Source organism: Podarcis vaucheri, assembly GCF_965113315.1.
Source record: "Podarcis vaucheri genome assembly, chromosome: Z".
Taxonomy (NCBI): Eukaryota; Metazoa; Chordata; class Lepidosauria; order Squamata; family Lacertidae; genus Podarcis; species Podarcis vaucheri.
In genome coordinates this window covers 18,892,438-18,918,114 of record NC_138758.1, presented here as the reverse complement: position 1 = coordinate 18,918,114, position 25,677 = coordinate 18,892,438, and the positions used below count along the sequence as shown (strand labels likewise).

Here is a 25,677-nt window from a genome sequence, read left to right as displayed (position 1 = left end):
CGAAGTCTTCCGGTTCTTCCTCCCTGCTCTCGTCGACGACGGTCACCTCTGCTTCCATCTCTGTGCCGCCGTGCTCGAAACCCTGGTCGTCCCCGAAAACTTCCATGTCCGTCTCTCCCTCGCTTCCTTCTGGAGGCGTTGCTCGTCCTGGACCCTCCAGCCACTTTCTGCGCCACTGCTCCTCTGGTCGATCATCCCACCAATACGAGGGTTCTGAAGCAGATCCCGAGGGTGACCCCTCCGGGGAACGGGCGTCTCGTGTCGGTTCCTCATCCGAGTCGAACCCCCGGAACGTGCTGGCTGAAAGCGTGGGCGTGAAAAGCCAGTCGTCGAAAAAGTCCGCTGGCATTGGCCTATGGGGGAAGAGGGCATGAAACTCTTCCTTGAGCAGGGGTTCATCTAAAGCGTAGCCCGGCACCCAGCTGTTGGCACTGGCCGGGGTGCCCTCCTTAGCGAGAAGGTATTCTACCCCCTCTTCCCCCCATCTGGAGTCCAAAATCTCCGTGACTTCGTTGAGGCGCACCTCCTGTGCCACTCCCCGTTGCCTGGTTCCCTCTCGGAGCGGACTCGGCGCCGTTCCGGGTTCCTGAAACCTGTGCGGTGCCTTGTAGGGAGTGAGCACCGATCTGTGGAACACCGGATGCATTCTGGAACCCTCCGGAAGCGCCAGCCTGAAAGCCACCGGGTTGACCTGCTCTTCGACTTGGTAGGGCCCCAGTTGCTTATGCCCTAATTTCTTCTTGGCCAATGACCTGGCCGGCACTGCGTGGGCTGCTAACCAGACCCAGTCTCCCACATGGATCTCTTCGCCAACCCTTCTGTGTTTGTCTGCCTGCACCTTGTATGCGTGTTTGGCCAGCTCCAGGTGCCGCCGCAGCTGATCGTGGACCTCCTGCAACTCCGACGCGAACGCATCTGCTGTCTGCGGCTCCCCCTCCACCAGTCTTTCCAGTCCCGGGAAGGTTCTGGGGTGCCTCCCGTTGTTGGCGAAGAACGGCGTGACCCCCGTGGACACGTGCTTCGTGTTGTTGTAGGCGAACTCGGCGAGCGGCAGGTAATCCACCCACGTCGCCGGCTGTTGATTCGCATAGCATCTCAGGTACTGCTGCATGATGGCATTGACCCGCTCCGCTTGCCCGTTGGTCTGCGGGTGTCTCGCCGACGCCAGGTTGATCTTGACGTTCAGGAAGCCCATCAGCTTCTGCCAGAAATTCGAGATGAACTGCCGCCCGCGGTCGGACAGAATAGACCGTGGCAGCCCGTGAACCTTGAACACGTGGTCTATGAACAGTTTGGCGGTTTGTTCCGCCGTGGCCACCTTCGCACACGGGATGAAATGTGCCATCTTGGAGAACAAGTCCACCACCACCAGCACGGCCGTCTTGCCCCTCGAGCTGGGCAGATCCGTGACGAAGTCCAGGGCGACTCTCTCCCATGGCTCGACCGGAGTTTGCAGCGGTTCCAACAGTCCGGCCGGCGGTCTGTGCACTGGTTTGGCCCTCTGGCAGGTGTCGCACCTCGCCACGTAGTCCGCGACCTCCCCTCTCATTCCGGGCCACCAGAAATCCCTGGCGACTAATTCCACCGTCTTCTCCTTGCCAAAGTGCCCGGCAGTGGGCGCGTCGTGCAGCTGATGCAGTACCTTGGCGCGAAGTTCGTCTCCTGGCACGTAGATGGCCCCTTTGCGGATGAGCAATCCATCTCTCAGCTGGAACCCGTCGGTCGCTGCCGTGCCCCTTTGCATCTCTGCCATCTTTGCTTGCGCGAAGGAGTCATTCTGCAACGCTCGTCGCACCGCCTCCAGGTCCACTGTCGCCGCAGCGCACGCCCACACTGTTGGTGCGAAGATGTGCATGGCGGCCGCTGGCGTGGCGTCCTCCAGATACTGTGGCTTACGGGAGAGCGCGTCCGCCATGATGTTGGTGTCCCCCGGGACATACTCTATTCGGAAATCGAAGTTCGCAAAGAACTCAGCCCAACGTATCTGCCTCTGGTTCAGGAACTGTGCCGTGCGCCAGTGCTCCAGATTCTTGTGGTCCGTGCAGACCTGCACCGTGTGCTTGGCTCCAATCAGGAAGTGCCTCCATGCTTTGAACGCTGCATGAATAGCCAGCAACTCCCTGTCCCAGATGGTGTAGTTCTGTTCGGACTTGCTGAGCTTCCTGGAGTAAAACGCTCCTGGCCTCCAAACCCCCTGCGGGTCCTTCTGCAGCAGGACTGCTCCGACGGCCCTGTCCGAGGCGTCTGTTTCAACTCTCATCGGCCTGCTGGGGTCGACATGAAGTAGCTGTTCTTCCGACGCGAAAAGACGCTTGAGTGCCTGAAAGGACTGCTCCGCCTGTGCTGTCCAGATGAACTTCTTTTTCTTGGAACTGAGCGTGTCCGTGATGGCCGCTGTCTGCATAGCGAAGCCTTTGATGAACTTGCGATAGAAGTTCGCGAAGCCGACAAACCGTTGGACCTCCTTCCGGTTGCGTGGGCTTTTCCAATCCAACACCGCTCGAACCTTGGCGCTGTCCATGGCGAGCCCCTTGTCAGACAACTTGTAGCCCAGGAAATCCACCTCCGTCACGTCGAATTGGCACTTCTCCAGCTTGGCGTAAAGCCTATGTTGCTGTAGCCTGCTCAGCACTTCCCTGACGTGTCTGTCATGCTCCTGCTGCGATTCCGAAAAGATCAGGATGTCATCCAAGAAACAGACGCACGTTTTGTAGAGGAGCCCCGCCAGCACGTGATGCATGAAAGCTTGAAAAACGTGGGAGCCATTTTGCAATCCAAAAGGCATAACCCTATATTCGTAGGTGCCCAGGGGCGTGAACATGGCTGTCTTCCACTCATCTCCTTCCCGCATGCGAATGAGGTTGTACGCCCCTCGCAGGTCCAACTTGGTGAACACGCTGCCTTTGCGTACTTTTGCGAGGAGGTCGTCGATTCGGGGCATGGGGAAGTCCGATGGCTTGGTCACACTGTTCAAAATGCGGTAGTCCACTACGAGTCTTTTTTGGGGCGTGTCTCGCTTCTTCACAAAGAATACAGGACTGCCCCCCGCTGCCTGGGACTCTCGGATGAAACCGCGCTCCAAATTATGATCTATGAACTCTTTGAGTTCCTGCAGTTCGTCTTCAGACATGGAATACAGCTTCCCTTTGGGCAGCGCCGCCCCCGGCAGCAGGTCAATTTTGCAGTCATATGGTCTGTGGGGGGGTAGCTTGTCTGCCTCCTTCTCGCAGAAAACCTCCAAAAATTCTGCGTACTTGTGGGGAATCGCTTGCAGCGTGCCTAGCAACAGCTGTGACTCCTCTTGCTCCCCTTCCTGCTGGGGCATGATGCAGTGTTCAGCACAAAAGGAAGAGCCGAAGATCAGCTGCCTCTGGTACCAAGCCAGCGTCGGGCTGTGCTTGTCCAGCCAACTCATGCCCAATACAATAGGCGTGTCCGACAGTTGAGTGACGTTGAAGCTGATGATTTCCCTGTGATTTCCAAGCCGCAGCACCATAGGTGGCGTCTGCTTCACCACTTGCCCCCCTAACAGCTCCCTGCCATCCACCGTGACAACCTGCAGGGGCAGCGTGGCAGGCAGCAACTGTATAGCGTGCCGGTCGACAAAGTCCTGCCCTATGAAGTCTGCATTGCTTCCCGAGTCGACGGTGATTGGCACGTCCATGGTGATTCCATTGGGTAGCTGGAGCGATGCGGTGAGCCTCACTACTGGCTTGGGCGGGAGGGGGTCCATGGGCGGTAAAATCTCTGGGGACTGCTTCACTGACACGTCTGGCTGGGCCCCAGTGCCTCTTCCTCCAGCCAGACATCGTCGTTTCCCTGCTGTGGTTCTCTGTGCTGCGTTGCTGCAGTCACCATTGCTGAGGCTGCAGTGTGCTTGTGGAGCCTCCGGGGACACTCTTTCGCCATATGCCCTGGATCCTCGCAGATATAACACTTCCTGTTCCCTCTAGGAGGCTTCGCTTTCACTGCTGCCGGTGCTAGGGCTCTGGCTGCTGACTGAGCCCTTGCACTCCCAACCTCCATCGGTTCCACCCCTCCCCGTGTTGGAGGCGTGGATTGCGCACGCGCTGCTTCTCTGGGAAGGAAGGAGGAGCCCCTGGCTGGTTCGCGCCCGCTGCGCCCTTCGTCCCTGCTCCACGGACGTTCTTCCAGCCGCACCCCCACCGCCAGCGCCCTCTGAACGATCTCCTGCGTGGTCCGGGATCTCTCCCCCCTCGCAATCTCATCTTTAACCGAGTTGTGCAAGCCCTCCCAAAAAAGGTCTCTGACAGGAGCCGAATCTCTGTCCCATTCCAGGGCACTGACCAAAGCGAAAAAGCGGGCATGATACTGCCTTACGCTGGCCCTCCCTTGCCTTAGTCCATGCACCTCCTTTCGGGCAAGATCCACGTCAATGCTTGATAAAAAACAGCCATCCATCGCTTTAATAAAGGCGTCCGCATTTTGGAGCGCAGGATCCTTATCTCTCCACAAATTGCGCAGCCATGCTTTTGCGTCTCCATGCAAATGGGACATGATGAACCCCACTTTCTCTTGTTCATCTCTAAAGTCTTTGTGCAGTAGTTGCAGTGCACACATTACGTCTGCTCTAAAGTTGGGGTACTGTTGCAAATTCCCATCGAAGTGAGAGACCAGACCGCCTGTGCGTCTCCCCAACCCAATCCCCTCTGATTTGGGTGTCTGTTGCCCTTGCTTCGTAAGCATGTCCAACCTGACCTGGAGATCCCTGTAGGCGGCAGCTGCTTCCTCCTCTCTCTTCCTGGACGCCAGCGCCTCGGCATTCAGTCGTGAAACTGCTTCTCTGAGTTCCGTTATTTGCTGTTCGGCCGTCATATTGTCTGCCGTTCGTGAGCTCTCTTGTAGGCACCCGCTTTCTCTCCTCTCCGCGAGGCCGTGGATGCCCACAATTTGAAGAGACGGAGCTTACTGTCAGGGTTACTTCCAGATCCTAGCTCACAGAGGATCACACTAGCCAGCGATCGTTAAATAAAAGTCTTTATTGAGTTACAGTCTCCATTCTCGAGCTGCTGCGTGCAACCCTACGTCTTATGCTTAGATCGGCGAAGCTCCGTCTGAGTCTCCGCCCCTTGCGCACCAACTTAATATCCTAGCCCTGCTCCACCTTTTCCGCCTGACAGTTCTCCTCTGGGTCCCTCTGCCCCCCTGGGTCTCTTCCTTCCGGGATTCTTCTGACGCTGACCCCCCTGACTCTCCTGTCTCCTTGCGCCGGGCTTTAGGACCTGGCTCCCTTTCCGGGCTGCCTACTGCGCCACCTTCCTGTGCATTTGAACTTGGCGCGCGCGCCCAACCTTCCACTTTCCGTCTAACCGTCACTTCGCTCCCCGATGAAGGTGTGGCCACTCCTGACTCGTGTCCTCCCTCCTGTTGCGAGCTGCCAGCGCTTGATCCCTGGCGCTCTTCCTCTTTCCTACTTTCTGGCGGTGACGCTGGTCCCGATTTCCAACTGCTCCCCTCTGAGTCCCCTCTGGCTCTATCTTCCTGGGGTGTCCCCCTAGTCTCCCCCCTTGCCCTGGCCACTGGTGCTCCTTTTTGTGAATCTTCTGATTCACTGGAAAGACTCGGAGATCTCGGGTCGTCGTCATCACTCATCCTTTCTTCTGCCTCCTCCCCCTCGCTCTCTGTTTCCTCCCTTGCCCTCGCCTCTGCTCCTGAACCCCTGACAATACTGCTTTCCACTTCGGTCTCTGTTGACTTTGCTTTTAGTAGATACACAAGTTATAATCTCCAATTTCATTAATCTCCCTCCCCCCTTTTTATTTTACACCCTGCTTGATGGAGAATTCCATGAAACTCACAAGGTATCTATTTATTTTTCCTTTCACCTGGTCCGAAAAAGATCATATGCTGCTGTTCTAATTAATTTCTAAATCAAATGTGGCCAACTGCATTTTGGGGGTCTGTTTTAGCTTCCCTAAACAGGTTATCTATAACTAGATAAATATGGAATAATGTTTTTAAATGTTTTTAGACAATGTATGCATTTTGTTCCCTTTGTTTCCCCCCCCCCATATTTTTCCTTTGAAATATGTGGGACTACGGGTGGCACAGTGTGTAATTGTATTACTGTTGTAAGCCTTTAGATTTAGCTGAATTTGCAACTAAGAAGTTGGCAATTGTTTTTTGCAGACAAAAACTGCAAAACTGTTTTTTGCAGACAAACTGTAGCTTTTAAAACATGGGTAGGCAAACTAAGGGCCGCAGGCTGATCAGGCCCAATTGCCTTCTGGATCTGGCCCGCGAATGGTCTGGGAATCACCACATGGATCGCCAGCGCGCACGTTCTTTCCCTCTCTCTCACATGGTGGCGCCTCCTCCTCCTCCGCCCTCCTGGCTTCTTCTCCCTGCCCTGTCTAGAGGAGGAAGAGGGCTGGGTTTTGTTGGTGCCAGCAGCAGCAGCAGCAGCGCTCAAGCGGCCGCCATTTTAAGCAACCCCTCACCAGAGCCCTTTCGTGCGCCACTCATCATCCCCCCGCTACCACCGCCAGCCCCTGCCTCTCGCAAGACACAGGTAAGCAGCCACCGGGGCTCATGGTGCTCTTGCATCATCCCCCCACCCCCAAAAAATATAGTCTCCCCCCCACAAACTCTGAGGGACAGTGGACTGGCCCCCTGCTGAAAAAGTTTGCTGACTCCTGTTTTAAAACAGTGTGAGTGAGGAAGCTAGAGTAGCAGCATAGATATTTCCTGCCCTATTTATGATGTGGGCCATATTTAGCGGTTTGGCAAGTTATTCCTTATGAATTTGAGCTGTCACCATCCTAACAGCACAATTGAAATCAAGTGTCTCCTGGGCTGAGTGTGTTTGCAGTAGGTAGATCTTGGGTTGTGCCAGTGCAACCCCCTCATCTCTGGTGAGCAGTTTAGATGCAGTTTATTTTATTTTAATTTGCTTTCCAAATAACCAGTCACACTTTTTTGTCAATATGTTTTAAATAAATGGAGGCTGAAAATCCTATGCATGCTTACTTGGGAGCAGGTTGGAACATCAGAGAATTTTAGTGGAAGTGGAAATTGCCACTATTTCTATCCAAGGTCCAGAACAGAAATCAATCCAGCAAGTACAATCTTTATTGTCCTGCAAATTGCTTGTTTCAACCAATACATAGTATTTTTTAACATTGTTTATACATTTCTTTTATATTGAATTGATTGGTGTGGAAATAATTTTGTCATTGATTATGTAAGTTACGTGAAATAGCAGACCGTGAGTCAAACAGCGCAGTATTTTGTGGAAACTGAACTGCGACAGAATGGAAACTGCATTGATTGTGATGAAAACAAGGTGGAATGGAAACTGTAGCCTTAACACTTAGAGGAACAAGCCCCATTAAACTCAGTGAGACTTAATACCAAGTAAACATCCAGGGGAATAAGTGATGCAGCCCTGTTTTGAATTGAAACTTGCAAGACTGTTTTGCAGACTATGTACATCTTTATACCATAGAATTAAAGTGGTTTAATAGGCATTCTATGTAACTAAGGAACGCTGGGAGTTGTACTTCCTTAGGTGTTCGAGATCTCTAAGAGAGAGTACTTAACACCCTCATAAACTAGTTCCAGGAATTCTTTTGAGAAAAACCAGGACACTTGAGGTGGTATAAAATCAATGTAAGTTAGTGGTGTATCTATGTACAGTGGTGCCTCTGGTTCAGTGGCATAGCGTGGGTTGTCAGCACCCGGGGCAAGGCAAGTAATTTGCGCCCCCTAACCTGTGGATTTGCGCCCCCTAACCCGTGGATTTGCGCCCCCTAACCCTAACCCCCAGATGTTGCGCCTGGTGCGGCCGGCCCCCCCTGCACCCCCCACGCTACGCCACTGCTCTGGTTGCATACTTAATTCGTTCCGGAGGTCCGTTCTTAACCTGAAACTGTTCTTAACCTGAAGCACCACTTTAGCTAATGGGGCCGTCCTCTGCTGCTGCGCCGCCACCACGCGATTTCTGTTCTCTTCCTGAAGCAAAGTTCTTAACCCGAGGTACTATTTCTGGGTTAGCAGAGTCTGTAACCTGAAGCGTATGTAACCTGAAGTGTATGTAACCCGAGGTACCACTGTATAGGGTAAACTTTGTATTGATCAGCTGCATAAGCCCCTTGGTGCTATTTTCTTTGTGCATTTCTGCAGACCACACCCTTGGGCACATGGCAATAACAACATTGTAACCAAGCAGCTTGCGGATGGTATTCACAATTGCTGGTGCTTTCACAGTTCCTTTAAAATTAGCTGCAGTGTTTCAAGAATGCACTTGTGTCTTGGATTAGGGGTTCCAAGTCCTTCAGTCATATTCCAGGCGCTTTGCATTCTTTTCATTTGCTGCTTGGAAAGTGTGGACTACTAAATAATTTGGAACAGATGGTTCCCAAGGCTTCGGCTTTGCTGTGAACTCCTCCAACTACAAACGTATCCTTATGAGCCATGCCAGAGTTCCCAAAATCAGGTTATGGTGATTAAGGCGAACTGTACTGAATCTGGCTATTCTTTCATTTCACTTGCTATTTTGTCCTACGACAGTCACAGGCACGTGCTTCAATGTTTGGTTTTGGTTTGTTGATGTTGTAATAGCAGCCCAAAGATTCTCTGTCACCACATCAACTTGCAAGGGATTTCCTATTGCTGTTTTTGGATGCTTAATTAACTCTTTAATCCCTACCCCAACTGAAATTAAACTTTTGTGTGTGTAACTCAGATGAGCACACACTTATCCCCTCTTTTTAATAATATTTTAAATTAATTTTTAGCATACAATTTTTTTAAAGATATACCACACAAATTAATACATATGTCCTTGTTTGGACTTCCTTCAGCATCTCTGATAGCCTTCCGTCTTGATTATTTCTCCTGCAATTCTTAACTTAATATTGCCTTTACCTTTTCTAACAAATCATTTCTCCCTTTCCATTTTTACAATATTTCTTAAATTACTCCTCACAGAACTTCTTGTAGTCCTACAAACGTAATCTGATCATCACAAATACTTTTCAAATACTCAGTAAATTTAGTCCAGTCCTCGGTAAACCTCTGGTCCTGCCGGTCTCGGATCCTTCCTGTTAGCTTGTCTAATTCTGCGTAGTCCACTTATCCCCTCTTTAAACCCCACCTTCCTCACTTTATTTCCCGTGTTAAGTTATAGATCGTAAACTCTGCTGGGCCTGTCATTATCCTCTGCAAAGTGGCAGGCAGGTAGATGGTGCTATATAAATAATTAATTTACAAAAGGACCATATTGGGACCATCTCTGTAAGGGAGCTATAGGATTGGGCAGATTTGACTGTTTTGGTTCCCTGTCACTTTTGTATCTGTTCATTCATATGTCTGGTCTGGCCCATTTAAAAGCAGTGCTAGGGGAAGGAGGATCACTTTTCTGAATATATGTATCTCAAAGCAATGCAATTTAAAACATGTTTTGATAAAGTTTCTGCTTTAAAAATACCTTGCAAAATGTAAATATGTGCAAATCCCAAAGGATAGTTATATTCTGGTTTGCAGCTTTGAGAAGTACAGATCAAGTTAGTTCATAGCAAAGAAATAATAATTTTCTCAAACATCTCTAGAAAGGTGGCTGAAAAAGAGGATCTTTGTTTAGCTCCTCTTGCTCCTCATGGAGCTAGGCTGTGGGAAGTATTCTCAAGCTCTTAGAAGATTGCTTTGGCTTAGATATGTCTGTTTCAGCAGTGATATCATAAAAGCCCGTTTTTGTAAGGTCGCGAATTTAAGCCGCGCTTTAACTTTTCACGGTCGGAATTTGGGGGGAAAGTCAGGCTTATATTCAGGCCAGTACAGTAAATGAAATAAATGAAATAAAATTGAGAGGTGTTGTAACAGCATGTCTGTGTGCAATGAGTCTGCGTTTGGTAGGTTGCAAATTGTGTGGCCCTGGTGTATGCAGAACTGAAGTCTATACATTTTCTTTAAACATCTCCGTTCAGAGTTTTCCGACATGTCTGTCCCAGCATTCTGGCAAGAGAGAAGACTGTCACTATTGCAGCCTTGGTTCCAGGTGCAGGAAATGTAAATCTGACTATGTAGGGAATGCTCTAGCAGTAAATGTTTATCACTCTGAAGTGCCCCAAGACTCTCCAACCATCCCAGTGATGGCTGAGACTTGTTGCCGCTACTCTCACCAGGGCTTTGGGATTAGCATAGGGTTTAACACCTAGCATCATCAAATAAAGTTCTGTCCTCAAGAGGCAAGTCTGCTTGATACGCAACATGCCAGGATAATTCCTTCACAACAGCTCATTCCCTCTTTGCTACAAAAGGACCCTTTCACTTCTCCAGGTTCTTCTTATGTGATAAACCATATTGGTGAGAATTTAGTCAAGATATTCTGTTCAGTTAAGCTTTCCTCTTGCTTTTGAGGTGTTGCAATGCTAGACAGTCTTACCACTTGTATCCTGTATTTGTTGTCATAACCAATTGTGCTAGGTTCCAGGGTTAATTGCAAACAAATTTCTGAAGCTTGTCTCTCTCTCGTTTCCTCCCCTCCCCCCATTTACTAGTACCACAACACAAAGCTGGACTTCAGATTTCTATGGAAGGTATTCAGCACCAGCAGCATCAGTGGCCATCAATTATTAAGTTCCTGTTTGTTTGTTTGTTTGTTTGTTTGTTTTTAAAAATTTATTCATTTTTTAAACTACTAGTCCCTGTACAGCGGAGAATAATCTAAGTACTGTAAAAATAGTCATCCTTTTATCAAATGCCTTTCAAATTATAAAAATACCTGCAGCTCTTGCCCTCAATGGTATATAGAAATACTTGACTAAAAAGTAGCTAGAATGGCTTTTATTGTTATGGGACTACAGTGGTGCCTCGCAAGACGAAATTAATCCGTTCGTCTTGCGGTTTTTTCGTCTTGCGAAGCGCGGCTATTAGCGGCTTAGCGGCTATTAACGGCTTAGCGGCTTTAAGAAAAAGGAAACAAACTTGAAAGATGTTTCGTCTTGCGAAGCAAGCCCATAGGGAAATTCGTCTTGCGGAACGACTCAAAAAACGGAAAACTCTTTCGTCTTGCGCGTTTTTCGTCTTGCGAGGGATTCGTCTTGCGAGGTACCACTGTAGTTTAGATCCATAAAGAAATATGCAAATTGTCTGCTTCCCCTAAGCAGTTAGAAGAGGGTTGGCAGCTGTGTGGGGAGGGCCTGCATCCCCTTTGGACAGTGCTTGTTCCGTGGGCTGCCAATTGCCAACCTCTTTTCATAGCAGTGCATCAGTAGGTGAATAGTGCAGTGTTTTATTGCATTACTTCAGGCTTTTCTCTCTCAGAGACTGTGTTGTGAAAACATTTGGTTTGCACTTGAGTACTGAGGATTTGTTTGGAAATCTGCTCCACTTCCCAGTGGGGAGGAGTTGCGGTGGACCGCGTGGCCACCCACTCCCCACCGGGGGCAGGGGACTATGTCCCCCATTGCCTGGTGGATCCCGGCCACATCAGAGCCCAACCAGCCAATCCACTGGCCGTGGGGGCGTGGTCAGGGCCATTTAAACTGAGGAGCGAGCCAGAGGACTTCCTCTTTGGCTCGCTTCCTCAATCGCCCTCCCTCCCTCCCTATTTTGCAGGTTAGGCAATGGCCTTGCTATGGACTTCGGCTGGTCGCCTTGGTTGTCCGAGGGACCTGGTAGGAATTTTTTCACTTGGCAAATTGGCACTGGCCACTTGGTTTTCGCCTACCTTGTAGCAATCGTCAGGACTTTGTTAGGGTTGCGGTTAGGCATTGTTTGACCTTGTGTGGAGGAGGGGTGGTGTGGCCATCACCTGCCCCTCCATGCTTAAGGGTATTCCAAAGGAATCTGGGGGTGTTGATCTAGTCTGAAGCCCGGCTGGGGGCTAGGGCCTTGACATGACCCCGACGGGAACACCAGGTGGAGCTTGAGTTGGTTCGCATCAACAGGGCTCCCCCTACCGGTGGCTTACCCTAACTGGACTTCTGGCACAATGGGCAGGAGTCAGATATAGTCAGGTTCAATCAATGCCTAAGCCAATACCGCTCACATTCTGTAATTCAATAAAGTTGTGGCCAAAATTTGCCCAATAACATAAACCTAATATCTGTGTCCTTGTGTGAGTCATTTCCAATGAGGGGGTGGCTGTGGGGTCTCGACACGCAAATTAGAAGGGATCAAATGCTATTCTTAACAAATTCTTCCCTTTTCCGTCTCTCTCAGGACTAAACCACCTGCCCTTTGACCCTGGCAATAGCAAACCTCTGCCATTCAATAGCAGCCCTGCTGAAAATGGAGGCGAGGCAAGCCAGAAACGGAAGAGGATAAATTTGCCTACAGGTAGGCCATGTGTGCATGTGGTGTAGCAAGCTGTGTTTGTGCCTGGGGGATGTCTTAACTATGAATGGGGGAAAATTCCTTCCAGTAGCACCTTAAAGACCAACTAAGTTAGTTCTTGGTATGAGCTTTCGTGTGCATGCACACTTCTTCAGATACACACGAAAGCTCATACCAAGAACTAACTTAGTTGGTCTTTAAGGTGCTACTGGAAGGAATTTTTTTTTTATTTTGACTATGGCAGACCAACACGGCTACCTATCTACTACTATGAATGGGGGATACAAGAACACAACAGGACAGACCCAGAAGATGGTACTGGGAAAGTTCCAAGCTTAATCTGGATAAGACAGAGGCACTGCGGGTAGGAAACATGGTGCCCTGGACCATAGTGTGTGCCCAGAGTTTGAGGAGGTTGCACTGCACCTGAAGGACCAGGCACACAGTCTGAGGGATTCTCCTGGACTTGCTGTTTTCTAGGAAGTTGCTGATGGAACCTGTTCCCATAAATAACTGATACATAAGATGTTACTCTATCTGGAGAAAGTGGAGCTGACCACAGTAGTCCATGCCCTGATTGCATCCCAATTATGCTACTTTAACATGCTGTATGTGGGGCTGTCCTCAAACACTGTTCAAAAGTTTCAGCTGGTACAGAATGCATTCCCCAGTTGCTTGGGGGGGGGGGCAGATGACTAGAGCACATAACACCAATTCTACACTTCCCACTTTCAATACCAGTGAGTTTTCAGGCCCAGATATAGTGTTGGCGGTTACTTTTTAAAACCTAAATGGTTTGGGACCAGGATATCTGAAGGGCTACCTATATTTTACATGAACCTGCCCAACCCTGATATTGGCCATAGAAGTCCTGTTTGTAGGTCTGCCTTTAAGAGTCATCAGGTTGGAAGTGGGGGGAAACGGGGCCTTTTTACTGGTGGCCCCATCACTGTGGAACTTACTCCCCCAGGATGTTTGTCTTATACTCAGTCTGTTTGTATATAAGCAGGCCTTAAAACACACAATTGTTTTTTGCAGCTTTTAACTGAATAAGATTGTTGGTCTGTAATTTTAATGGTTGCTGTTTTTATCTACCGCATTGTGTTGGATGATTTAATTGGCTTTTAAAATCTAATGTTTTAAATTGTGTTTATAATTTTAGTTGTGGGGCTGCATGAGAGAACCTAAGCGAACGGAGGCTCACTTTTAGAATGGAAAAATGTCCTGTTATTCTAGCTCATTCCATGCCAGGGATCCTGAGTTCTGGGATTTCTGTTACTTGTCACTTGATAGCCAGAAGTCAGCGAGTCACAGCTGTGTACGTGCTTGAGTCAGGATGAATCTGAATTGGGGGTTTATGTTTGTTGGTCTGGTTGATATGCAGTAGCAAAAACAAAGTACTTCTTATCCTTCCTTAGAAGACACCCTCACTGCCATAAAAAATTGGAATGAAACATGGGCATTGCCATGATGATCCCAAAATATGTGAAACACAAGCTAAGGAAAAGTATATATTTAATTGAGCCAATGCAGGTTGATATAGAAATACGACTTGAATTTCACAAAATTTCACAAGCTAGGTAACTCCTTGTGTTGGATGAACAGCTCTGTGAAACTCAATAGCTTATATGTTCCTTTACCAATTTTCATTAGCCCAATATAGATACAGTTGCACACACCCCTAACTTCCAAGTGGTGTGAGATTCCAGGGGTTCCAGGCACTTACCCAGGGTTCATGTTTCCTTTTGGGAATGAGGCACAGCTGAGTCTTTAGGATATATGGTTTATTTACACATATGTACAACCTGAGCCTGCTATGCAGGGGTTCACACTATTAACACCCCGAATGGGCATTGTTTCTTCCATAGCTGCAGCACTGGATTCAAGCAGAGATCCATCATGGCTCTCGGTCACTCTGCTTGCTATTTTGCTTCTCGGACACATCACTGCTCACTCTCAACTCTAACTTTTGTCCTTCTCACTATCTGTGAGTGGAGGGAGGGGCTCATTTGCCATCTCCCACAGAGTCCTTAATCCCTCTTAATGGCTCATCACCCAGGCTATCAACTCACAGAAAGCTAGCTTGGATTGATTAGCTTTTAACATTTGCTGAATCCAGGGATTAGAGAGGCCTGGCACCCACAAACTCATAGCAATACCATTTAACCTGCATCAGTTGCATGCAAAAATGTGGGATTGTTCTTATTTTGGGGATTTGTGATATGGAACCTGCTGAAAATAGCAAAGCCATCCAAAAGGAAATTAGAGCCCCAGACTACACATCAGGGTTGATGATTGTGCTAAAATGATACTGCATGAAGCAGAAAACTTCCTTACTCTTGATGAGTGCCCACCCCAACAGAGCACTGGATGGGGAACCAGTGGCCCTCCAGATATTGTTGGATTCTAACTCTCATCTGCCACAGCCAGTATGGCCAGTGGCCAGGAAAGATAGGAGTTAATTGAATTACAAGTTCTTCAGGCAATTAAAGGAATGGGTCAGAGGATGTAAAGTACACCTGTTGCAGTGGAAATTGATCTGATGCGATGTGCAAGGGCCTGTTGGCTCATTCTAAGCATTCCATCCCCAGTGCTTTCCCTTCACTGTTGAGCTGGAATAGAGTAATCGCAGGTACAAGGGGAGGAGCTGAATAATTATTTCAGACAGAGAAGGACAGATGAACTGTCATTAGTATGCGAGATGAGATTCCCTAGAAGCAGTTTTTGCCAGTCAGTGTTTTTCCTATTGTCCTGCTCAAACTTCAAGATGGGCTGGGGAGGTCCTCCTGGTAATTCCATTACTTGTGTATTGCCCTGTTGTTTAGGGTTGCCATAAGACCGTAATTTCCCAGACATTCCCAGGATTCAGCCATTGGAAACAGTATCCAGGTGGAAATTGCTGAAATGTACGGGCATCAACAACTTTGGCCAAAACAACAGCTTTTGTGTCTGGATTTTCAGTTTTTGAAATATGGCAACCCTGCTGCTGTTACTTGCCTTGAGATGAAGGGCTTCGTGATGAAGGGTGGGATATAAGTAAAAGAATAAACAAATTTAAACTACTGGTACTCGGTATGAGATCTAAGATGGCATTGCGATGTACTAAGTTTTGTGTGTGACTTTGCTACTTGAAGCTGCTCTTATGCCAAATCTCTCCACTGTTTTTTAAGCTTGGGGCAGATGGGAGAGAATTTGAAAATGTATTCAGGAGTTTGACAGTGGGATTTGGCCTTTGGACATGCAGATAACACATGGACTTTGCCCTGGATTATGGCCTAGTGTTGTTTTTTTTAGGGGTTATACTCTGCCATCAGAGGATCATTCTGGGGCCCATGATAAGTGCTGGCTCAGATCTATTTTAAGACTTGTGCCTTTACAACTAGAGCTCTTATTTTGGAAAGAACAAGACGTTGGTACATGGGGGATGGGATGATACTCGGGAGGGGAGCACAGGCAAATGTGGTTTGCATCAAATAGTTTGTGCCTAAAGCGAGTATTTGTTGCATCCTACTCTCCCCTTAGAATTTATCCCATCATTTGCCAAGATATGCAGGGTATCATTTTATAGGGGAGATTTATTTGGTTTCTATCACTTTCTCTTCCAGTTTGGGGTAAGTAATGCTGATAATTTTTTTTAAAGTACATTTGTTAATATGTTTGTCAATCATAATCCTTTCTGCAGACAGCACCCCAAATCTGAGTCTAGAGTCTCCTCCAATGGATTTGGTCATGTCAGATCCAACAGCCTGGACCACTGCAATGAATAACTTGGGGATGGCACCAATGGGAATAACAGGAGATCCTCTTTTGCCTGGTAGGTTGTGCTCTTGGTTTGGTATCACCGCTGCAAGCACGCAATGCTTAATTTTTCCAGTGGAGTGTTAAGGGGAGTAAATGTTCAGAGAACACACAAGATCCATAGCCTAAAATGGGTGGGAAACCTCTGGCCTGTGTCTGATTAGGCCTGTTAGGCCTCCTTATTTAGCCAACAAGGCCATTTTCAGGGAAGCCATGCCCATCTGTCCTACATCTATTGGAAGTCATATATGATGTCAGTTATGGGGTAGGTCAAAACTTGGATTATCTGAAAGGGTGTTTGCAGGTTTCACTAATCAGGTGATTGGCAGCACCTGCAAAACACCCTGCAAAATAGCACTTTGAAAGGGTCTTTGCAAGACTAGACAATCAGCTGAGCGCTCTGTCTACTTGGCCCTTAGGAGTGGCTGCAATAATAAACAAAAAACAGCTCTGCAACTTTAAAGCAGAATCTGGCTGTGATTGGCCTGATGGGCCGACCCTCTTGTATGTTACCAAAAAACACCTCCACTCCATCTATGGGAGCCGTTAAGCACTTTTTAAAAAGTTTCCTTTAAAAAAAAAAGTAATTGACTGAATGAATGGATTTATGCATAAGCACTCATTCAGCACTTCTAAAATTAAAAGAAGGCAAGGCAGCCTGCAGTGGAAGAGGCAAAACAGATGCCTGAGCCAGCTTTCAGTGTGGTGGTGTGCATGGCTGTCATTTCAGTTACAAAACCAGGAGGAAGTGAGGCTAATCTCCCAGTGTTGGGATATACTGTGGGCTCTCTTTTTCTTCAATCCTGCCTGCCCGCATCTTTGTCCTCCCATGCATGAGAACTGGCTTTTGTGGGATAATGTGGGCTGCCAAATGGCTCTGCTTCTCCAGACTCATTGCTTTATGTATCTCTCTTGATTTTATTGATGGAAAAAATCTGCTTTCCTAGTGAGAATTATTGTGCAGTTGCAGCCGAAACACTCTAGCTTGATATCCTCTCTGTTTCAGACTTCGACCCTGCCCTTGGAATGATGACTGGGATCCCACCAATCAGTCCCTTGATGTCTGGCTTGGAAATAGTGCCACCACCAGTGATTAAGGAGATCATTCATTGCAAAAGTTGCACACTCTTCCCACCTAACTCAAGTAATCCTTGCCATAATTCTTGAAGTTGCACTGGGATCAATTGGGAAATATTGAAAGTAAAGAGGGACATCTAATGGTGTCCCTCTTTACATCTGGTGGATGTACAGATCATGGAGGGAAGAAGAAGCTCTTTTCCCAACAGGATATTTTTTATAGTTTGGCCAAGCCAGAATAGCTTTTAGATTGTAGAGATGGCCAGGACCACCTCAAAGGGGGTGCTGGGAGCCTCAAGCATCTTCGTGTCCTCAAAGAGTGAGGCCATCTCTGTACTACCCTGCTGTGCTGCTTGCTGATTCTGTCCACTTAATGAGAGGCAAAATGGAAAAGCAAACATTACTGATTAAAACAGCAGTCTAGAGGTGGTTGTGGGGGAATCAGTGGCAGGGAGAACCAGTGGCAGTCAAGGATCACAAGGGTTGGTGTCCAGTGACTTCTGGAGAGTTGCATGATACCCATCCCTGGTCTAGAATGCCACTTGATGAAGGGAAGGGAGGTAAGTGCGTAACTTCCCAGAACTCAGCTCTAGTCTGCTTGGCAATACATCTCTAACACTTTCTAGTTGAACCCTCTCTGTTTTAGAATATTTTCAAGGTCAGGGAGTAATTGGAAGAGGAAGCTATAGACATGAGGTTGCAAATCTTTTTTTTAAAAAATAAGATTTTCGACATCATGAAGGGCTGATTGTGCAGTATGCTGGGCTATAGATTGGAACATGAAAATGCATAGGACATTTTCCAAATGGAAGCCTAGTTTTGCACAGCTGTTGCTGCAGGCTGCTAAACAGCAAGCAGTAATAAAAAGAAAACCCAAGTAAATTTTATAGACCCTCATTTCCCCCTTTTTATAAAGCTGGTGGTATTGTGTCCAATAGTATAAGAGTGTTTGTATTTGGCTGTGCACTGTTCTTGCAGTTTATTTTTAGTATGAATCTAGCAGTGAGCTGTTGCCAAAAAGAGAGGATATTTTCTTCTTTGGGAAGCATGCTGTCCTTGGAAAGATATTGATTTTTGATATTTTAAGGCTGGCAGGATATAACTTTGCCTGGCAAGGTTGAAGGCTCATCCACACTTCCATTTGCCCTGCCACATTCCCCTGGGAAAACCTGCAGGGCAAAGGCAAAACCGCATGGGGCAAGTGGAACACCACTTAGATCTGTGCTTTCTAGGCACAGGACAAGTGCAAGTGTGGAAGAGGCCAGGGCTGGCCAAGCCTTCTGACACTTAAACACAAATGCGCAGCAGTTGTTGTCGGATTGTAGTTGAATACCAGATGTCTTTTGCTTGTGGCAAGATTATGTATCATATTTCTTGTTGTCCTTAGATCTCCCTCCTCCCACCACAAGGGAAAGACCTCCTGGATGCAAGACGGTATTTGTTGGAGGACTGCCGGAAAATGCAACAGAAGAGACTGTTGTGGAGATTTTTGAGCAGTGTGGAGAGATCTTAGCGCTTCGGAAGAGCAAAAAGCACTTCTGCCACATCCGTTTTTCTGAGGAATACATGGTGGACAAGGCTATTTATTTGTCTGGTAGATATTGTTTGTCTTTGCTTTTGACTCAGAGATAATTTCTTCTGTAGAGTTGCAAAAGCCACATGCAGTCATGTCTGTTGTGTCCCCTTTCATTTTCCCAGTTGTACAGTCATCTCTCAACAGTTTCAGTTATTTGGCTAAGGAATCTTTTAACTTCACTATAACATGCAATGGTGACACAGACCATTGTGAATAGCTTTCATAAATTTGTCTAATAAAAACAGAAAAATGCCCAATTCCAAAATTCCAACAAGCTAAAAAATGTCAGCATGAAACAACAGTAAGGAACTCTTGTGAGCTGCACAGCTCATGAAGAGAGGGAATAATTCTAGTGCAACAAGCAGTGAGTCTCTATGATTAATGATGATGATGATAGTTGTTGTTGTTGTTGTTGTTGTTTGTACCCTGCCCATCTGACTGGGTTTCCCCACCCACTTTTGGCAGCTTCCAGCATATACAGAAACATAATAAAACATTAAACATTCAGATGTCTCCTAAAGGTAAACCTTGTATACAGTAGTTACTTATCTCCTTGACATCTGATAGGAGAGCATTCCACAGGGTGGGCACCACTACCAAAAAAGGTCCTCTGCTTGGGCTCTGAGCTAGATCTCAGTGGCTGGGCTTAATGACAAGGGTGGAGGCGCTCCTTCAGGGCCTGAAATCTTTATAATACCTGCTGATTATTGAAAACTACCACCTTTTCAAACTATCCAGAACCAACATGGCTTCTTTGGAGAACTTTGGAGGTTAGCCTCCCTTCTGGAATAACATGTGTTGTCCAATCAGTGTCACTGTACCCTATGAGAACCACCCTCCAGAGTTGTAAGAGGGATCTGGCAAGGCTTCAGCAACTTAACAGAAACCGCAGCAACCTTTCACCTGATGCTCACCCTTCCCCTGTAGCTTACTTTGTGATGTTTACAACTTAGCAAATATTGCAGTTACAATTTCAAACAGAATTTACCTGAAGTGTTTTTGAGCTGTGTAGCTGGTCTGCACCATAGATGTGATACAATCATTGATAAATCAAACATATTGATATGTGTGGATGAGCATGCGTAGCAGTTGATGTTCATTTCTTTATCCAGTTTGAACATGGATGTTATTAAACCTGAGTTGTAGCTGTTCACATTTCCTCTGATAGGTGTCTCTGGAGACAAAGCAGGCAGACCCCCATGTTGCAGATGGGGGAAACAGAGGAACAGTCGTATAATAATAATAATAATAATAATAATAATAATAATTTTATTACTTATACCCTATCCATCTGGCCGGGTCTCCCCAGCCACTCTGGGTGGCTTCCAACAGGATATTAAAAACACAATAAAACATCAAACATTAAAAACTTCCCTATCACAGGGAAACTGCTGATGTTTGTTTCTGTAACTATCATTGCCAGGTTATCGCATCAGGCTGGGCTCCAGCACTGATAAAAAGGACACAGGGCGCCTGCACGTGGATTTTGCTCAAGCCCGGGATGATTTCTATGAGTGGGAATGCAAGCAGCGGATGCTTGCCCGGGAAGAGCGTCATCGCAGAAGGATGGCAGAAAAACAGTTCCACCCTCCCTCCCCACCTCCTGTTGTCCACTATTCGTATTATGAGTGCAGTATTGTTGCCGAGAAGCTAAAAGGTACATAGGGCTGTAGTATAATGTCCCAAACTGGCAGGCTGTTGGATGAGGATTGTGGCAGGTGGTTAGGAACATAGGAAGCTGTCCTGTACCCTATCAGATGAGTTATCTGTTTCTTACCCAGTACTGTATACTCTGACTGGCTGTGGTTCTCCAGGGTCTTGGAAGAAGAAGGCTCTTTCTCATCACTTCCTACCTGATCCTTTTAACCGGGGACTCTAAGGATTGCACCCAAGACATTTTGCATTCAAAGCAGATGCTCTTCCACTGAGATGTGATCCATCCCATGTAGATGTACAACAGATGAGTACATCGCAACTGTCTGTGGAGTTAATCTCATCCACCACAGCCTTTCAGAGTTTTGCCTTGCTTGGGTGGATCATTTCATGCAAATCTATGCAAAACAGTAGTATTAATTAGACTGTTGCTTGTTACCTGAACATCTCCAAGTGACTTAAAAGGTAAAGGGACCCCTGACCATTATGTCCAGTTGTGACCGACTCGGGGGTTGCGGCTCTCATCTCGCTTTATTGGCCGAGGGAGCCGGCGTTTGTCCACAGACAGCTTCTGGGTCATGTGGCCAGCATGACTAAGCCGCTTCTGGCGAACCAGAGCAGCGCACAGAAACGGCATTTACCTTCCTGCCGGAGTGGTACCTATTTATCTACTTGCACTTTGACGTGCTTTCAAACTGCTAGGTTGGCAGGAGCAGGGACCGAGCAACGGGAGCTCACCCCATCACGGGGTTTCGAACCGCCAACCTGATCAGCAAGTCCTAGGCTCTGTGGTTTAACCCACAGCGCCACCCACGTCCCCCAAGTGACTTAATTAATGTTTAATATATAAATGTAAATACATTATGCCATAAAAACATAACAAAACAACCCCTATAGCAGCCACAGGAAGCTTTGGCAGAGCACTAGTAACAAAACAATATCATTTTAGCCTATCAAACATCTTACTATGTTTTTGTGTTTTAAACTCTCACACAGGGAGCGATGATTTAAACAGTATTACTTGCAAAATTCACCAGTGCTTTGTACCTGAGCAGTGTTTCTCTCTTGGGTCAGATGATTCCAAGTTTTTGGAAGCGGTGCAGACACTGCTGGCCTGGATAGAGCGTGGGGAAGTGAACAGACGGACTGCAAACAACTTCTACTCAATGATCCAGTCGGTCAACAGCCACATCCGCCGGCTTACAAATGAGAAAGCAGGCCATGAAAAGGAAATGGAAGAAGCAAAGGAGAAGTTCAAGCTTGCACTCTCAGGAATTCTTGCTCAGTGTAAGTGTTTGGGGCTTGCAACCAGGATTTCAAAGTTTCACTTGATGGAAATGTACCATTTTTTGTTTTCTTTTTTTCCAGTTGAAGGTTGAACAAGAGAGAGAGATACAGATCCGGAACATACATTCCCTTTATTAGGAAACAGGTTTATTTCTTACAAATTTCTAAACCACCATGCTGCATTCGTACAAATGTCAGAGAAAACCAGCAAACATTTTAAAAAAGGAAAAACATAACAAACCATTTAACAGATAAAATGCTGGATATTAAAATTAATTTTAAATGAATGAAAGGTCACCAGGCTATTAATGCTCAGTGGAAACAAGAAAATCTTACAAAGCTTCTGGAAAACTATCAAAATCTTATTCTGATAGATTTCTGGGGGGGAAATGGTCCCCAGACACAACAAATAAAAAAGCCCACAAAACTCCTACTGTGCACATTTTCTTTGGTAAACTAATGGTACAGTCTGGAGAGCATTCTTGGGTGATTAATGGGATGGGACACAGGAAAGAACATGATAGTGAGCCTTAGTAGATGTCATGTACTTGCAGCATACATACTGCATCAGGAGACAGACCACCTATTTCTGCACCAGCTGAAGCTTCTGAATCTTCTTTGAAGTGTCTTCTTAATTTCTGTTCACACTCGGGATGTGCAGGTATTTTCTGCCTTAGTGATGTTCCTACCCGCAGGCTGCTCCTATGTTAACCACAGCCTTGTACCTTTGGTGGTTGCTGAGAGGCTTAGGCAACAAAGGTAGGTGTATAGCCAAATCCCTTATCTTCCTGTTCCTTTGAGGAGCTACAGATCATCTTACTAAATGGGAGATTTAAACCTTCAAGGTAATGTAATACTGCTTCATTTTTCCTTTTTTGCGTCACTTTAAACGTTATGTACAAAACATTTGATGCTCTTCTGAGCCCTGGGAGTGTTCTGCAGTTTTCATTGCCCTGTTATTAACCAAGATCCATTTCCAACCAGGAGATTCTGTTCCTATTGAATGTCCTGCAGAGCTTTCTCTCCTTCATTCTCTGGAACTGAGTAACTAGCCAACCAAGTCCCTGGCAGGCAGCAACTGCCTCACAGCTGGGGAAGCCGACACCTTAGCAGCCTCCTGGCCTTGATAGTCTGATTTTAAGGTCATCTTGTTATGTATCACAGCACAGTGTGACCATTCGTCTCCTGAGTGTACCAAGAGGATTCTGCAGTCCCTTACAGTTTGCTTAGTGTTTGTTTTGAATTGTTTTATTCTGTTAACCTTAAAAAAATATATTGGTCCCGGATTCCAGAAGGAGTTACAGTAAGTACAATTGGGGGGAACCTCAGACCTGAATCCTGCCATGTTGTCGGTATTGGTCAATTTTTAGCCAGGGTAAGAGCAATTCAGTAGCCTCTCCAGTGTTCAAGCCAATCACCTGTGGCTATGGGATGGATTTTTAGCTCCTTTCAGGGAAGATAATATTTCACAACTAAACCTTTTGGCTAGAAATTTGCAGGAATATGTTTTGGGAAAGGACCTGTATTACTTTACTGAATGTGGGGCAGCATATCATACTTCCCACACCACCAGCAGGGCCCTACTCTGGTGTTTAAAATAACATTCCATCCCGAGGAAAACTATGCATTGTAACTTCTCATATAAGCTGTGCAAATATGTACATGTGGTGATTTTTAAAAATAATCTAGTCATAAAACTGGTTCTCATGTAATGCTAAGCCAAATGCTCAGCACAAATGCATGAGTGTGAGGCTTTTCAGAGAGGATATCGCTGCTGCTACACACCTTCCCTGGTTCTGCTGCTTTACTGCTCTGAGCTAAGCCATGGTTTGGCTCAGTGTGTTGACTGAACTGAGGTTCAGCGCTGAGGGCCTTCTGGCGGTTCCCTCGCTGCGAGAAGTCAAGTTATAGGGAACCAGGCAGAGGGCCTTCTCGGTAGTGGCGCCCACCCTGTGGAACACCCTCCCATCAGATGTCAAGGAAATAAACAACTATCTGACTTTTAGAAGACATCTGAAAACAGCCCTGTTTAGGGAAGCTTTTAATGTTTAATAGATTATCATACTTTAATATTCTGTTGGAAGCCGCCCAGAGTGGGTGGGTATAAATAAATTATTGTTATTTTTATTATTATTATTATTATTAGTCTCTATCAAGACAAACCATAAGTTGTAAACCCAAGAACAGACCTTGCTGTTGTTTGTCTGGAGTGAGACAAGCTACAATCCTGGGTTCATCACATGCTGAGCTAAAATGATGGCTTAGCTCAGAGCAGTGCAGCAGCAGCAGAACAAGAGGAAAAGTAAAGTGGCTGTGATTTCCTCTCTGGGAGCCCATGCTAAACCATACAAGCAAACCAACCCATTGGGAATATTAAAGCTCCACTGGAAGTCACACTCCATTTCTTTTTGGCTTCTGAGATTTTTCCAAGTCTATCACTGTGGTAGTAAGGACTAGAAACGGAATTAAAAACCAAGGTAAGATTCAGTGTGCAGGATTTTGGGTCCAGTACTTATTTGCAGTTACAGATTTATGGAATACACCCAGAGCCCTATTTATGACACAGTGTTTGTGAAGTGGGGGGGGAAATTGTCTCTCTGTCTCTCTCTCTCTGGCCAAGCATCTATTTCTTTTTACATGAGTGCTTTTCTTCCTCTTGAGTTTTTTTAAGAAACTCCTTTTTTGAGTGTTTAGTGTCACCCTCCTCATCAAGACAGCTTACTCTGTTAACTTGGCTTCTGCCTGATTGGACATACAAACATATCTTGCCTGTTGTGCTGCTTTGATCTCCAAGTTCTGTGGCTCTGGCTTCTTCCTGAGCACCATCTTTCTCAGCTATGGTTCCACCCAGCAAAGCGTCATAAGAAAAAGATTCAGTGGACTACCTGCCTGATCCCGCTCTCTTACTCCTTTCTCTTGCCCTCTCTGGATGATATTGTGGCCTGATTTTGCCTGCTGATTTTGAAACTGAAGTCGAGCAGATAGTGGCCGTGTACCATTCTGCATCCAAACAAAAGGCTTGGGACCATTTCACGAAAGCGCAACGTAAGAACATCAGCGTATGGTGCAAGCAAGCTGAGGTTGGTACTTCCTTTTACTTTTTGTTAGCTCCTTTTGGCCTATAGGCTTGCTTATGAAAGGATGGATTTTTCCAACCTTGCTCTGGAAGGTAAGTAGCAACACAATGGAGCTAAGTTCATAGCAAAACACAGCACGAGGAAGTTCAGGAGAGGAAGAGAACAGCCATTGGTGAACACTATTAAGAAGAAGCTCAGAATTATAGTGGGATATGAATGAAGCTCTTTAGAAATAGTTGTACTTGCATTTTTGGGCAGCATTATGCCCATTACCTAAAGATAGTTGCTCTGCTCTCTTCAGTTCTGAGGGCAGCCCTGTATAGGGAAACTTTTTAATGTTTAACATTTTATTATGTTTTATATATGTTGAAAGCCACCCAGAGAGACTAGGGTGACCCATTCAGATGGGTGAGGTATAATAATAATAATTACTATTATACTAGGGTGGATTCAGGTGCTTTAAGACACACACATAGTCATATAAAAACTTAGGTAGCTAGAACCATGGCAAGGAGGTCATCATCTGTAGTCTCTAATCATCTGAATGTTAGCTGTTTGGGAACATGGAGTGGGGGTGTCTTGCTGGTGGGCCTTCAATCTAGGTGGGTCTTCAATCTGATCTGCCAGGGCTCTTCTTAGGTTAAATGGCTGGAAAGATGTGGCAGTGCTAGCATTAGCCATGAGGCTGTAACAAGACTACAAATCTCCCACGTGGGACAGACACTATGGAGACAAGAGCAGCTGCGCTGGGTTCAAGTTGCAGATGAGCTTGGGTTCATGTGAATAAGTATTCTTAGCTGTAATAGTTGAACAAAGGAGTATGGATTCTCTCCACACATTTGATGAAACCAGATGAACTACTGTCAGGTATGATTTAAAGAAGTTCTGCTATTGCAAGGATTTGACTCT

The 25,677-nt window shown here is 46.5% G+C and overlaps 1 protein-coding gene across 4 annotated transcripts in view; it reads left to right on the top strand.

Annotated features, from left to right (window-relative positions):
- ENOX2 (ecto-NOX disulfide-thiol exchanger 2) overlaps positions 1-25,677 on the top strand; it is a 50,689-nt gene that overhangs the window by 11,532 nt on the left and 13,480 nt on the right. For 3 of the 4 annotated variants that reach the window (XM_082208355.1, XM_082208358.1, XM_082208356.1), the window contains exons 2-8: positions 12,187-12,303; positions 15,983-16,114; positions 17,105-17,242; positions 18,563-18,769; positions 20,175-20,408; positions 21,479-21,691; positions 24,665-24,771. In XM_082208355.1, coding sequence (XP_082064481.1) covers positions 12,187-12,303; positions 15,983-16,114; positions 17,105-17,242; positions 18,563-18,769; positions 20,175-20,408; positions 21,479-21,691; positions 24,665-24,771 — 1,148 coding nt within the window. Of the gene's footprint in view, positions 1-5,715; positions 5,823-12,186; positions 12,304-15,982; positions 16,115-17,104; positions 17,243-18,562; positions 18,770-20,174; positions 20,409-21,478; positions 21,692-24,664; positions 24,772-25,677 lie in introns of those variants that run through there. The other variant, XM_082208357.1, reaches the window with a different exon arrangement.